Here is a 13,819-nt window from a genome sequence, read left to right as displayed (position 1 = left end):
AGTTCACAAGTAAAGTAGTTTAATAAAGCAGACATTAAGAATTTTGTGATTTTGAATCAAAAAATACCATAAACACGTGGGTAGTAAACGAATTGGCAATGCATATATTTCTCTAATGTTAAAATAAACATATAAACCTGTTATATTCTCTTGCACTATAAAGCATTTGAAAAGAATTCTAAACTATAAATTTAGCATGAAATAAATAGCTTTGCTATTCTTAAATACTCATATTGCCTAATAAGTAATTTACTTTAGCAAAGATACTTTTAAAGATTAATCCAGCCTGTAACCACAATTACAATTTAAGTTGTTGATGATTATTCAAGAAAAGGTTTTTAGTAGTTCTGTGTGGTCTAAGTACATCAGCCAAGCTATTTTATGTTATGTAGGCAATTTTTTACTAATTTTTTTTTAATTTTATTTTTTTTTTGCGTTTATTTGATGTAAAGCTGTTCGACGTACTGATGCAAATAAACATTATTTCTTAGAATTTAAATTTGTCTATGCTGGCACAACCTAAATATTATAGTTTTTTTTATCGTGGTAATACTGCATTATAAACCTTTTACAATATCACTTTAGTTGGCATATAAATACTTGAATTGTGGAATGTAGCAGGTGGCTTCGGTGTAGAAATATATTTCTTGATGCTAGAATGAGACTTTTGCTTGAGAATGCCGATGCAACTTCTCCAAAAGTAACTTAGCACCAAGGTGAAGACGCTACCGATATCAAGTAGAGATACACATCTCTATCAAAGTTGAAGGCACCGACTTGTTTCTTTATTACGAATCACTGTCAATCGATTGTTTATCGAGGTGTTGACTTCTTGGCTGGTTCTTCTTCAAGATGCTCACACATTTTCCGCCTATAAAATTATTTAAACAATAAAGATATTACAATCAATTCATACATAGACGTTGAGAGCGTTGTGGCATACATTCCCAAAAAGAGTTAGTAGAAAAAATTCGTATCTTGTTTTGAGTATAAGTTAACAATAAGTCAGTTGTTTATCAATCCATGCATTGTGTTGATTATAACTCTAATTAATCGAAAACAGTGACGTGTGCTTACAACGCACTAAACCCAGCCAATTTTCGGTCAAAAATAATTTTTTATTATTAACGAAAATTGTCACAGCAAATGTTCCTCACGATAATCATAAACTTGCAGATTTTAATTTTTCTCATTGTTCGTATGGATTGAATGAAGCCAAACCAAATTCACACTTCTTACGAATAAATGACACATTTGTGCATATTTTGCAAGCGAACATAATTACACATCACTTCAAGATGGCCAGTTTTCAGATAAAATGGTGATCGAATGCTGCTCTGTGTCCAGCGGTGTGGATATGGTGTTGAAGATTTGTTAACGCTGTCTTCCATGCCACTAAAAATTTCATTGCCTCGACTGATGAACGCACACGATGTAAATAAATCAATTATATTTTGCACTTCGCACATCAACATGAAGTTTTACCACGTTAATCAAGCACAACTTCACGTGCGTAAACATAACAGTAGCATTAGAAACAATATTTTATTTCACAGAAATTTATTTATTTTACTAAAAAGGATAGTTTATGTCTGTTAGTCACATTTTAAATAAAATAGTACTCCAAACATACTTATTCACATTTTTTAAAAACGTTTTGACCATAAATTTGACACTTTTTTTTACCTAATTTGTCACTGATATATTTAGGAAGACAGTATAGTTTTGGCGATTAAATACGGTTTTTTTAGTTTAAAATAATTCACGATTAAATAATTGTTCTTGTTACGATACGTGTATTGATGTGGGGCAATAAATATATATTAATTATTGTCCACCACAGAACTCACGTTTTGTCATTAAAATATACTTATATAATCATTTAAATTATTAATATTAAAGAACTTATTTTTATTTCTGTGTTATTTAGTCATTATTAATTTTCAATACGTTTATAACACATTAAAAACACTAATTACTCACTTTTCTGGAACCACTTAACCACTTCGTTTCTAAAATGTAAGTGCGAAATGTTTTATCATCGTAAGTATATAATACAAATTAATCAATGTATTATAATCATATTTAAGTTTTGTAAAATATAAACTTTTCTCGTGAGTCTAAATTGCTCAAATTTTTGAACTTATTTTTATCACCTTTACACATCATTGATGACTTAATTCATTTGGAAGAGAATTCGTATTCACAGAAATTCACTGTGGTCTTTCCAAAAATACATATTCTTAATTATAAGAGCAAAATAAGTTAAATGGTTAAAATGTCGTTTGTAATTAATCAACGAAACAAAAAAAGTTACAAAACAGTCACTGAACATCCTTGAAAGTGACAACCAATTTCTGTTATTGAAAACGAAGAGCTTACCTCTGGTTGATTTTAACACAACGTGGTTAGAGACATAAATTAAAATAAATTCCAGTTTATGAAAAAACTTTTGTTTCCCAGCAGAAAATTGTTGTGCAACATAATGAGTCTAATTTTATTATAGTTTATAAATGAATGAAATTAAATTCTAACATCTCACTGGCAGAATTGTTCCTCAGTTAAAATGTTAGTTTAAGTAGCCATAAACTAAACAAAAATTATATATATCACCCAGCTAGTTGTAAAAATTGTTGTTCCTAGTGTATTTCGTATTCCTTGCCATTCATGGTTGGTTATTTCATAGGCACGTTAATCTATGTAAGGCCTCAACACATTTTGTCTCCCTTAGAAATTTCATAACGCTGTTTAACTTGTTTTTTCTTCACATATATGTTGAAATATTAATAACTGAAAATGGCATTTCTTCTAAAACGTAGATAATATTTTTTCTAGGCACTACCTTTAGTTTGCTTTTAAGTGTGAACAGTCATATCAAAGACGTTATTGAAGATTTGCTCTCTCTCGTTCCAATTTGAAGGTGGCCATTTTGAACTTATCTTCACTCGCCCTTCTCTTTTCCACGAGGAAAAAAGAAGGAAAATATTCTATGCACAACATAAATACTTATGGGAAATCAACTAGGAATTATGACACAACACTACACGGAGAGTAGTAGAAAGAATGGTAAAATTTGCAAGAAAATGGCAATTATTTTAAAAGTTTTATTAAATCATGACTGAATAAAGTTATTATGACTATAATTTAATGAGAAAGCTTATGTTGTAATATGAAAGTGAAGTGTTTTTTTTTCTCTTGGCCAATTTGTACTTGATATATTTTTTACGTTCTCTTCACCAAATTATTCCAGCTAGCTCCCGGCATGTGTATGTTAACTGCTAAACGTATGTTAGTGAGTGATGATTCACCTGTTTGACTTTTACCTGTATGTGTTTATCATACTGTCGTATTAAGCTATTTACTTAATTAAATATGGTTATTTATAAACACTTCTTAGGTTTTGATATTGTATGAGTTTTAAAACCCCGTAATTGGGACTAAATTTGCAAATGGACTGGATGTAATAAAATCACACCTGTAGTAAAACTATACTCACAAAACATTGGTTGTCTTAACTTTCTCGCGTGTAACATGTTAAATGTTTAAGTACCTAATGCTTGTCGGAAGTTGCTGAAAAGATTTCATCTTGATCACTCTTAAAGAATTTTTTGCTACACAGTTTCAATACAGTTTATATCAGTGTTCATAAATTGCGACAGAGAGATTATCATTGGCCAAGTTTTTGTGAGGTTGTAGAATTGAATGATGTGAAGATTTATGACATTTCTCTCTTCACCATGTTTCATCAGCATTAGTAGTATCATACACGATTATTAGAGAAGGAAATATCAGGTTATGGTGACTTTAAATACAATTATGTGAATAATATACATAGAGCGAAAATATTCTTAACATGTTTCTGAGCTGTAAGAAGCCTACAATTACATATGTGAGGATGATAGACAGTATGCAACATGATCAAAATCGGGATTAAAATTATTTCGGGTAACGTAACACAGTTATCATTTAAATGTCTATGAAAACTTCTTCAGTGTAACACAAGCATAACTATGGTTTGCCAAAATTACAGCTGCCGATGAGTGGTATAGCTAATAAATGTTCTTTCTGCCTGATTGCATATTACTGTATGTGAGAGGTGAATTTTGTTCTCTATTTGACCATCTGCCTTCTGCCTTCTGCCTTCTGCCTTCTTCCTTCAGTAACATGCATAGTATTTTCAGCTTTACATATTTTAACAGATAGATTTTTCTTTTTCTAAGGCATGGTAATCTCTTTGATTCCTTCCGATGGCAATCTTAATAGATTATAAATTACAGGTCTGGAGCATTAAAACTATACGCAAACAAGGGAGTAGGTGGTCTAATCGCTATACTGATCATTCCGCTCACTTCAGTTACAATGGTCATTTCCCTACAAGTAATGTGATTGGCCGAATAAGACTAAGCCCGGTGAGGGATAAAGGAACGGTGAGGAGTGATCCAGGCTGATGAAGAGCAGAGTTTATCAGAATTCTAGAGAAGAGAAGGGGGAGGGATCAAAATGGCCATCGTACAAACGTAACAAGGGAGCAGGGTCTTGGAACCACATCTCTCCTGCCTCACGCTCAGCACTGTAGTGTACAAGTGTTTTGTGACTTTGGTTTCGACGTTGGTTTGACGTTCGTCGCCCAGAGACTGGTCGGGGTCTTCATAGTAGAGTCGCCTGTGTTACCTTGGACCGTCGACTCGGTGCTTCGCTGCGACGACACGTCCTCTTCGGCCAGCGGGGCCGTGGGATAATGGGGGGATGGAGAGGGGCAGGGGAGCGCTAGCGACTACAAAATGGCGGCGGGGGACTCACCTGACTCGTGCGTGAACACCGCCTGGCAGACGGAGCACGGCCACATGCGCAGGGAGGTGGTGAGCTGCGAGGTCTCCGGGTGGCAGGCCAAGTGCTTGCGCAGACTGCCCTCGTTGACGTAGTGCTTGCCGCACACGGGGCAAGGGTGGTTGGCCGTGCGCCGCTTCGCTAGATACGGACCGGCAGCAGGGGTTGAGAGAACAAGGAGAAACAATGGTCAATGCACAAGCAGGGGCCCGACACACAACTGCACAAGGCTTCACAATCCTCCAACAAACACACTGCCGTGTGCTGGCCGTTCTACACTGGAACAAGTCTTCACATTCTCACGGAAATATTGTTTCATGGTTATTCGTCCTGTATTTTAAGATTTTTTATTCCTCATATGCCACATATTGTGTGTGATGATTTACGTCATTATAAAAATTGTTGAAAGAAATTTAATATTAATTAATTTGTGTCAAGCCCTCGGATTAGTTTCAAAATTAATATTCGATATCCCAGAAAGGAGTGACGATGGCCATTACTGGTCTAGACGGACCCGTCACCGCATATTGGCCAGCACAGCTGTGCATCACTTCGAACGGCTATCCGAAAAGTCCACATTAATGGCAAATAATTTAAAAGGAAGTCAAAGACAACATTTTTCGTTACTTTTTCAACAATGCCTACGGACCGCTAATTAAATGAAAAATTTCTTCAAAACCAGGAAATATGAAAAAAAAGGCACAGTTTAACTTCTTAGTATTGTAGTCCATACAGAAAGCCTGAACTGTATTAGATGCCAATGTTCACAGACCTTTACGAAAAATGAAATTCCAGGGATGTCACTAGAAAGTATTTTTGTTTTTAAATACCGTTTTCTGTAGACGCCGTGTTACGAAGCAAAGTGTTGCCCTCCAACAGTTCCTCACACGCGGCAAATAGGTCCATTCTCTTTCCATGCAGGTGACTTCGATGCGCTGGCTGACGCACTCTCCCGAAAGCTCAAGTGTTTTCAACCTGACTGCGTGCTTCCTACAGGCTCCCTTCGTGAGAACGCGTGCCTTTCTCCACCGCAGGCATTTGTCGACACCCTGTCCTGGACAATGACGTTGTTTTCCTTTCGAAGGAAATCCTTTACCGATGCAGCCTCGTGCAATGGAATCTTTCATTTTAAGACTACAGTCAGTGAGAAACTATATCCGTGAAAGGATATCAGAAATGTTTCGATGCTATCATGCCCTAGCGTATCAACAAAGAAATACTCTTTCGGCAGTAAATTCTTTGCATTATAATTCTGCACGCTTTATTTTCAGGCAATTTTAATTTTGTACGCGTCGAAGTAAATCATTTGAAAGTTAATAAATTATTGTACAGTAAATGTACTTGGCTGGCTCATAACCGACGAAAGCTTCATTTTTACCCTTGAAATGCCACAAGGATGGATGAAAGAATGTGAGAGACTCTTCCTTCATTGAAGGCGGCATCGGCGATTCTGTTTGGACCCTTGTTATTGAAACGGCTGACATCCTTTAAACTACACTTCTCAATGATTCAATAGGTTAAAGGACCCTCACTGTAAAGAGGTATTCGGATACTGTTTATGTTGAACGGCCTTGAACGTATTTCGATTTAAAATTGAAAGATGTGTTGATTAATGGTGTAAAGCTGTGTGCGATCTTTTATCCGTATGCGGTTTCAATCATTTCAGTTGCTGATCAGCACCAGCAAATTAATTCGCCCGAACAGGCAGGCAACATCTGGACTGCCGTCAAAACATGCATGAGGGCCTATCGTCGGAATGTGTAGCCTACGAGAGGCGGGTTTCAGAGCAAGAGCTGCTGCTTATCACACGACTGACTTTTCGTAAAAATTAAGTGACAGGAAACAAATCGGCCGTGTGTTTCTGGAGCACTCACAAAGTGTTAACACTAGGCCTGTTATTTATTCTGACATTGGTGGTAGGGTGTATATACATTCACCTGTAAGGTAAAGAAAAGGGGCTAAGGCAGTGCTGACACACATAGCTTAAAATTACCTGTTGTGTCCTAAAACAAGCCCATTTAGTGATAAGCCGACAGTATTCTAAGTCTTTCGAGGCCCCTCCTCCTGGAAACATTGCTGGCTGGTTGCTAAACCCTAGGCAATGTCCGTTGAAGTCGCGGTGTCTCGCGACACCCACGGCCAGTATGAACACCGGCTGGGTTACTGCGTCGAACAACAGGTTTATCTGTGTTCTTGAATGTGTGTCAGTATGTGAAAATTATAATTATGAAATGTTTAAGTGTGTTTAGGATTGTTTACATATTTTGTTAGTTTTATAAAATGATCTATAATAGAACATGTTTTACTATAATACATATTGTAATGTTAGGTAGATTAATATTTTTTCTCTCCTTATGATTCTTTTCCGTAATAATTTTAGTTAATATATTAATTTATTTTTAAATTTTTTTCCTGTACAGGAAATGCTATCACGATAATTTTTTGTATGTTAGAATTATTACTATTTTTATATTTGCTAGTATTTTGTTAATTTAGTTCATATTTTATTTAAATAATTGGTTTCATTTTCTTGATTTTTGTTTTTACCAAGGTTAACTTAAATACATACGTTTTGTTTAGTTATCAATTTACATGTTATTTTTACATTAACGTTGTTTTCAATAAGTCAATAAAATAATAAATAACGCTTTTAGTTTAGGGTGGACTGATTTTCGCCTTCTGAACACGAGCTGAACATTACTATACGATTTGATAGTGCAAATGTTAAAATCTTGGATTGTAAAGAACATAAAAAAAATCATTTCTTAACATCGGCATTTAATGACAGCTTGCTATTTTATTAGGTTCTTAGGTTGACGTGGTGTAGGACTCTCAAATCTTCGGTGAATCTCTGTACTGATTTGTAAACTAAGACTTGCGCGGTCTCACGTCGGCAGGCGAGTCGCCCAGCTACGGGACCGCGAATGAGCTTCTGCGCATCTCGAGTGCGCCGTCTACTCAAGTCCCGACGGCGCCTCGGGCGAAGTCGGCGCACCAGAATAGCACCGCCGACGTGTTCCGAACGCCTGGCAGGCTGACAACTCCCCGCGAGCGAAGCCGTCACAGTGCGTTCGCATTAGATTTAACACTTTTATACATGCGAAATATGCTTACACATTTTTTCTACAAGCTACGTTTTCTTCCCGTTGCGCATAAAAATTACAGTTGCCATAGGCCTAGCTTTAATGAAAAATCGTAAAAAAAAAATACAAACTAATACACGATTTTCAAGTAGATTTAAGTTTTTGGCAGTTACTTCATTTTTTTAGGTTGCGTCATGCTAATGTGGTAGACTGTATGTGCCAATGTTTCACTCTACACAGCAGATATCATGGAGTCAAGATCTACCGCTAAAAAGAAGCTGAATCTTGCAGGACAAAATATGTTATGTTACGCGAATTTCTAATCTAACGCGATACAAAAATTTTATAACATTTTTTTCAGTCGTTTTAAACGCCTAATTTTACCCTTACAATAGTTTTTTTTCTTTAACTCCTGCCAGTAAAGATGCAGGCAGTGGCAAAAATTTTATTTTACGAGTTTTATTTTAAAGTGTTGAGACTAGAACGAGTTCACTGTAGAATATCATCTTCTTATGGCCAGCTCTGGTTTCTTTTCCGCGGTTGGCACAACTCGTATATCTAATTCACTTTAACTCCATACAGTGAGTAATCATTTATTCCCTATATCTGCAAGTATTGAAGCTGACACTGATCGCCACTTGTCCATAGACATTTCCGTTGTAATGTCCCTGGGGAGGCCTGTGTGGTGTTCCGTGATGTTTTAAAATAAGTCCGACAGAAGCGCATAGAATAAAGTCATACTTCTAAAATACACATTTAAATAATTAAAACCAGTTTTAAATCAATTCTTAAGTAATAAGTTCGTGTAGGTCTTAGAAATTCTTTTGTGGTAAAGAATAGATAAAATAAACAGATAGACAAATCCCGTCCTTAGTTCTTCAGTATTTTTTTTTAAAGTTTATCTCTGAAAATCTTCAGATCAAACTGTAGCTACAGTTTTAATGTTTAATTATTCCACTGTGAACAAAATGTCTTCAAGGCATTAATTTATCTAAATCTTAGGTTTAGAAAGAGTTAAAATTTGTCATTTAAACACCATTTAAAGTTTTGTTTTAAGTAAGATTTTTAGTTTAAGGGTTTGCAGTTATAATAAAATATAGTTGGAAATATTATCGCATTAGTGAAGCATTTAAATAAGGTTACCATTTGAAATTTTGTAAAAAAATATATATTGGAAAACCGGACAAATATTTAACGTGTTAAAAAAGTCGAACTATCTAAGACAGTCTAAATCATTTTCTACCTCATGCATGACTGTGTTTAATTGGTTTGCCACCTCAACAACGCGTTGCTACCAACCAAAATAGGAACTTGAAAATGTGATCACTTACAGTTTTTTGGGTCACTATAAAGCATTGTCGCCACCAAACATTGTTTGGCGGCGTGATTTATACGAACTATTTGTAACGGACACGTTGTATGAAAAGTATGAAATTAGCATCGAGTTATTTGTTCGCATTTATTTCAGCAACTGTGACAAATTTACAAGTGTTAAAACACCCTTCGATGTAACGAGTGTTTAGAGCTAGCTGCAAAAAATCATAGATTCATATAGTTGAGGAGGTTATTTTGAGCAGTGTATTTGTGACAAGTTAAAACATCCCAATTAGAGAAAATTACTTTGTGCAAATATTTCGGCTAAACTTCGGCTGGAGTCCAAATATATTTTAAAGTGAGGGTATGCAAGAAGTTTTCAAACACCTTTACCTGCTACTCCAAGAAAAAATATGACTTTCTTATTCCTACACCTATAGTTTTCAGCGGTCCGTAGACTAATATCTCTTTTCGATTATTCAGCATATACAGCTGTATCCCACTCAAACCAGAAAATATAATTTTTGCAAGAGTTTTCTTCCACAATATCTTGCACACTAAAAAAATGCATATTTTACAAATAAATTATCATCTGCATTAATAATCTGCACGAAATGTTAAGTTATGGCTTCTCTAAATGTCGTGAGTGATGCACAACTATAATCATAATCTAAACGTATGTTTTATATTCTGAGACATAAAATAGCGTAACAAATTTTTGAATGTTCTTTTAATACGTATATGTTTTGGCAGGCGACTATAAAGGTATCACGTAAACATAAATTAATTTATAAGTATAGCGTCGTTGTAAGATATTTTTTGTGGCTTTAACAATTCTCTAAGCAATTATTTTATACTCTGTAATTTACTAAATAAGAGCACATTAAAAAATTTTCTCACTTTGTATATTAGTTGATGTCGGTACTTATGTGTAGTAAATATTTTATTGGAGAGGAACATAGGTTATGAATAAATATACGGAAATATTTGTTAAGAGATTGGCAAAATAAAATATTATTATTAATCTAGCCACTAAACCGTATTATTAAAACCTTTGATAGTTGAAAAATCAAGCAATGTCACTAAACGTGAAAATTAAATTTGGTTAGTTTAAATGGATTATATGTAATCGATTAGTAACGCTAAGTACCTTCAAACAGTTAAAATAATCATTTAATGTATGCAACTTTTGAAATACAAATTTGTTTTATCCTTGCTTTGCGTGTCAACTCATCCAGTGTACTAAAACGTGTCGCGCTTGTAAAGTCTTTATAGATGTCGTACAAGCAAAGCTGTATTTTTCATTTGAACTTCATAAATATTTACAAATATTTAATTATTTGTAACATGAAAATTATAGCACGGAAGCAGTTTTTTATTTACAGGGGTGATCGGAAGTGATTGCAAACATTCAATTTGACAATTATGATAACATGCATTAATTTGAAAATAGAATTTTTAAAAACCCGATAAACTTCTTACAAAACTCAGAACGGTATTTAGGTATCTTGTGCAAATATTGGTTCTGGAATCAGTAATTCTTAATAGTCTCTGCACGCTGACTCCTAAATGAAAAGTTTTTTTTTAAATTTCGTTATGCATTGCAGTTTTCTTGGCAGAAAATACTTAATAAGTTTTATATCAAAATATGCTTGACACAAACTAAGATATCGAAGTTAAAAAAAGGGGAATATTGAGGGAGATTTAACTACATGAAACTGTTACAATAAGTGATAAGTTTTCAAAGCGAATTTTTCTTTTGGTTTAGTTAATCTCGATTATAAATACGAAAACAAATCCAGAAAATTAGCATTCCTGTAGCTAGACAGCGTGACAACATTCAGTGCAGTACAGCCCAGATCCTCCAACGGTGTACTGCAAAACTATTTATAGGGCTCGTTCGTGGGGAATAAAGTAAGTTGTTCCATTTTATTTCATTCCTCTTGTTCGAAGGGTGGTTTCTACATAATAGAACGTTAATTTCAGTTGAAGCTGACACTTTTGTGACAGTTATTAATTTAAAATTCTACTTTATAGTGGTAGTATTCATCAACTTTAGTGTGTTATTTTCGTGTCTCCTTAGCGTACTGGAATATTTTATATTTCGTACGCTTATTTGAAGTTGTAAACTGGCCTTCTTTGCAAAGACTCCGCGACCACTGTGATATGAAGAAATGGCTTCTTCCAAATTTTCTTCTTCTTGCACTGTTAAAAATTTTCATCTTAAATTTGCGAAGAACACTGGTTACAAATTATCAATGGGTCTTCGTAAATTTTCGTATTATATACTTAAATCATCGTAAATTTAGAGATAAAGATTTTACCTACTTTAAGCATAAACTCACAAATCCATTATTTGAGTTTTAATAAAACATTCAACAACTTATTCAGTATACTGCAAAAACAATCTTCTTTCTTCTATGTAGATGTTTACGCTTGAGGAACGCTCTTCGTTTGAAAGTACAAAAATGTACTTTTATTCCTAGCAATAGATACTGTTCCAGTGATATAGACTGAAAAGATTTTACCTACTAATAACTAACACCATTTATATGAAAGTTAAAATTTTTCTGGGTTTACTGTGGCTCATATTCTGAAACCCTTAAAACCGACGCTAGCAAAAGCAGCTCAATAAAATCATTAAAGTATACACTCGCTGATTTGTTGGAAACTTGATTGATGGCTAGCAGATGTAAAAGAACACTTACAAAACTCTGGTCAAGGTAACATTTCCAGCCAATATTGTGTACATTTCACTATCAAAACTAAATTTATCAAAATGACAAGTCCATATATTGATGATGTAAAAAAGCATAATTATTAGAAGAAAGTCATTGTTGTTTTATCTTTACTGCAAACATTTACGCAAATGAAATCTGTGCCATGTAACTTGTCTCAAATTGGATGGTTCTCATAAGTATTTCCAGTGGTACTCATTTCTTAAATTTCACTTGCATGGCAACACATGATATTTTGCGAACACTGAAAATGTTTACAAACACTGATGACAGTACAACATAGGCAAAAAGATGCGTACTACTTTTGAGAGTTGTCAAATTTGAGATAATTTGCAGGACACAGAATACATTAAGGGGAAAATAAACAAATAAATTCTTCCTTGAAAACTTACATGTGTCGATAAATAACTACGGTAGCAAAAATGTTCAAGGTCTTGGCAAAAATATACATTTGGTAACCGTGCGTCTTAAAAGCATGGAGTGTTTGTTGACTTAGCAAATAGGGTAAAATTGGGTTTACGAACAACAATTAAGAATTTATAATTAAGAATTAGTCATATGCATACAAAGGTAGTGGTTTATGATTGTCGTATAGGTGTTGAGACGGGTCATGTACAAATTAGCTGTTGAGGTGAGAATTAACAGAAATGACTATATTCTATAGTTTGCCTTAAGAATTATGGAACGCACCAATCAGAGCACATTGGAATATTGTTGTGGCGAAACAATGTTTCATTGGGGAAAGCAGGTTATGATATAGATCGAAATGGGTAGGTAGTAAATAAAGAATTATTAGCATCATGCCAAGGAACAATAGGATGCTAAGAAGTAAACTACACGAAATATAAAAAAAATGTTCTAGTCGGAATCTTTTTATTTTGTTTTATGATTTCGGGAATTGATTATTCTGGCGTGTTTCTGGTTAACTTTTGCTATCCAACGAGTCTAAAAATATACTGACAACATGAATATATTTTTCAACTATACAGCCATAAAACTAGCATTTCATGAAATAGAATTTATATATTACATTTAAATATTTGTGGTTCTGATTTATGTACGAATTCTAGGTTACGAGCAAGTGTATTTTTTTGGGTTCAATCGTAGTCATATGTATGGTATTTAAAGTAGGTACACAACAAATTTAATTAGGAATAAAAATGTCGTATTGAACAAATTATCAATCGGCAACGATTCCAAACATTTCAAAACGCAAGCAAAACCTACAAAATCCAAAATTCGGCTTATATAACATGACTGCATTCTCGCCCAATTTCATTAGCTGGAACTAATCACCACTAACGGAATCATCAACTGGAAATTGCAACAGTGTGCTCATCGGAGCGCGTATAAAATTTTAATTCTAATTTTTTTTTCAATTGTAAACACCTGAAGAGCTGAGACCTGTTACTGTAGCCAAATGCATATTATAACTGCTGTATGCGATGTGATAGTACTGGAGACATGGGAAGGTAGCCAATAATAAGAAGGCACGAAAATATTATGAGACGAACTGGTACGCAGGTAGCGACAACTTAACGTGGTTAAAAACACCGACAAAGATATACAATTTATAATGGCAAATTATGACGAAATAAAACTTTTGGTCCAAGCGTATCTTCAAAGTTATTTTGAGGCCATTTCATTTAGGGTCTGAGTAAAGTGATGGTGATTTTCATTCATTCTGAACATAAATAATACGTTCTCGACGAAGTTTAGCTAAACCCTCAGATACGAAGTTTAATAGAAATCGTTTAGCCGGGAACCGAGTTGGTAAATTGGAAAGGGTAAAAAAGATTATGAAAATAGTTGGGTGGTGGGGGGGGGGGGGGGTTATTGAAGAAAGAGGGAATTTAG

The 13,819-nt window shown here is 34.4% G+C and overlaps 1 protein-coding gene across 3 annotated transcripts in view; it reads right to left on the bottom strand.

Annotated features, from left to right (window-relative positions):
- The window catches only part of LOC134529223 (zinc finger protein 628-like), a 384,650-nt gene that overhangs the window by 43,511 nt on the left and 327,320 nt on the right, over positions 1–13,819 (bottom strand). For all 3 annotated transcript variants that reach the window (XM_063363097.1, XM_063363096.1, XM_063363098.1), the window contains one exon: positions 4,801–4,983. In XM_063363097.1, coding sequence (XP_063219167.1) covers positions 4,801–4,983 — 183 coding nt within the window. The remainder of the gene's footprint in view (positions 1–4,800; positions 4,984–13,819) is intronic.

Source organism: Bacillus rossius, chromosome 2, assembly GCF_032445375.1.
Source record: "Bacillus rossius redtenbacheri isolate Brsri chromosome 2, Brsri_v3, whole genome shotgun sequence".
Taxonomy (NCBI): Eukaryota; Metazoa; Arthropoda; class Insecta; order Phasmatodea; family Bacillidae; genus Bacillus; species Bacillus rossius.
The sequence above is the reverse complement of the archived record's forward strand: the minus strand, read 5'-3'. Positions and strand labels throughout refer to the sequence as shown.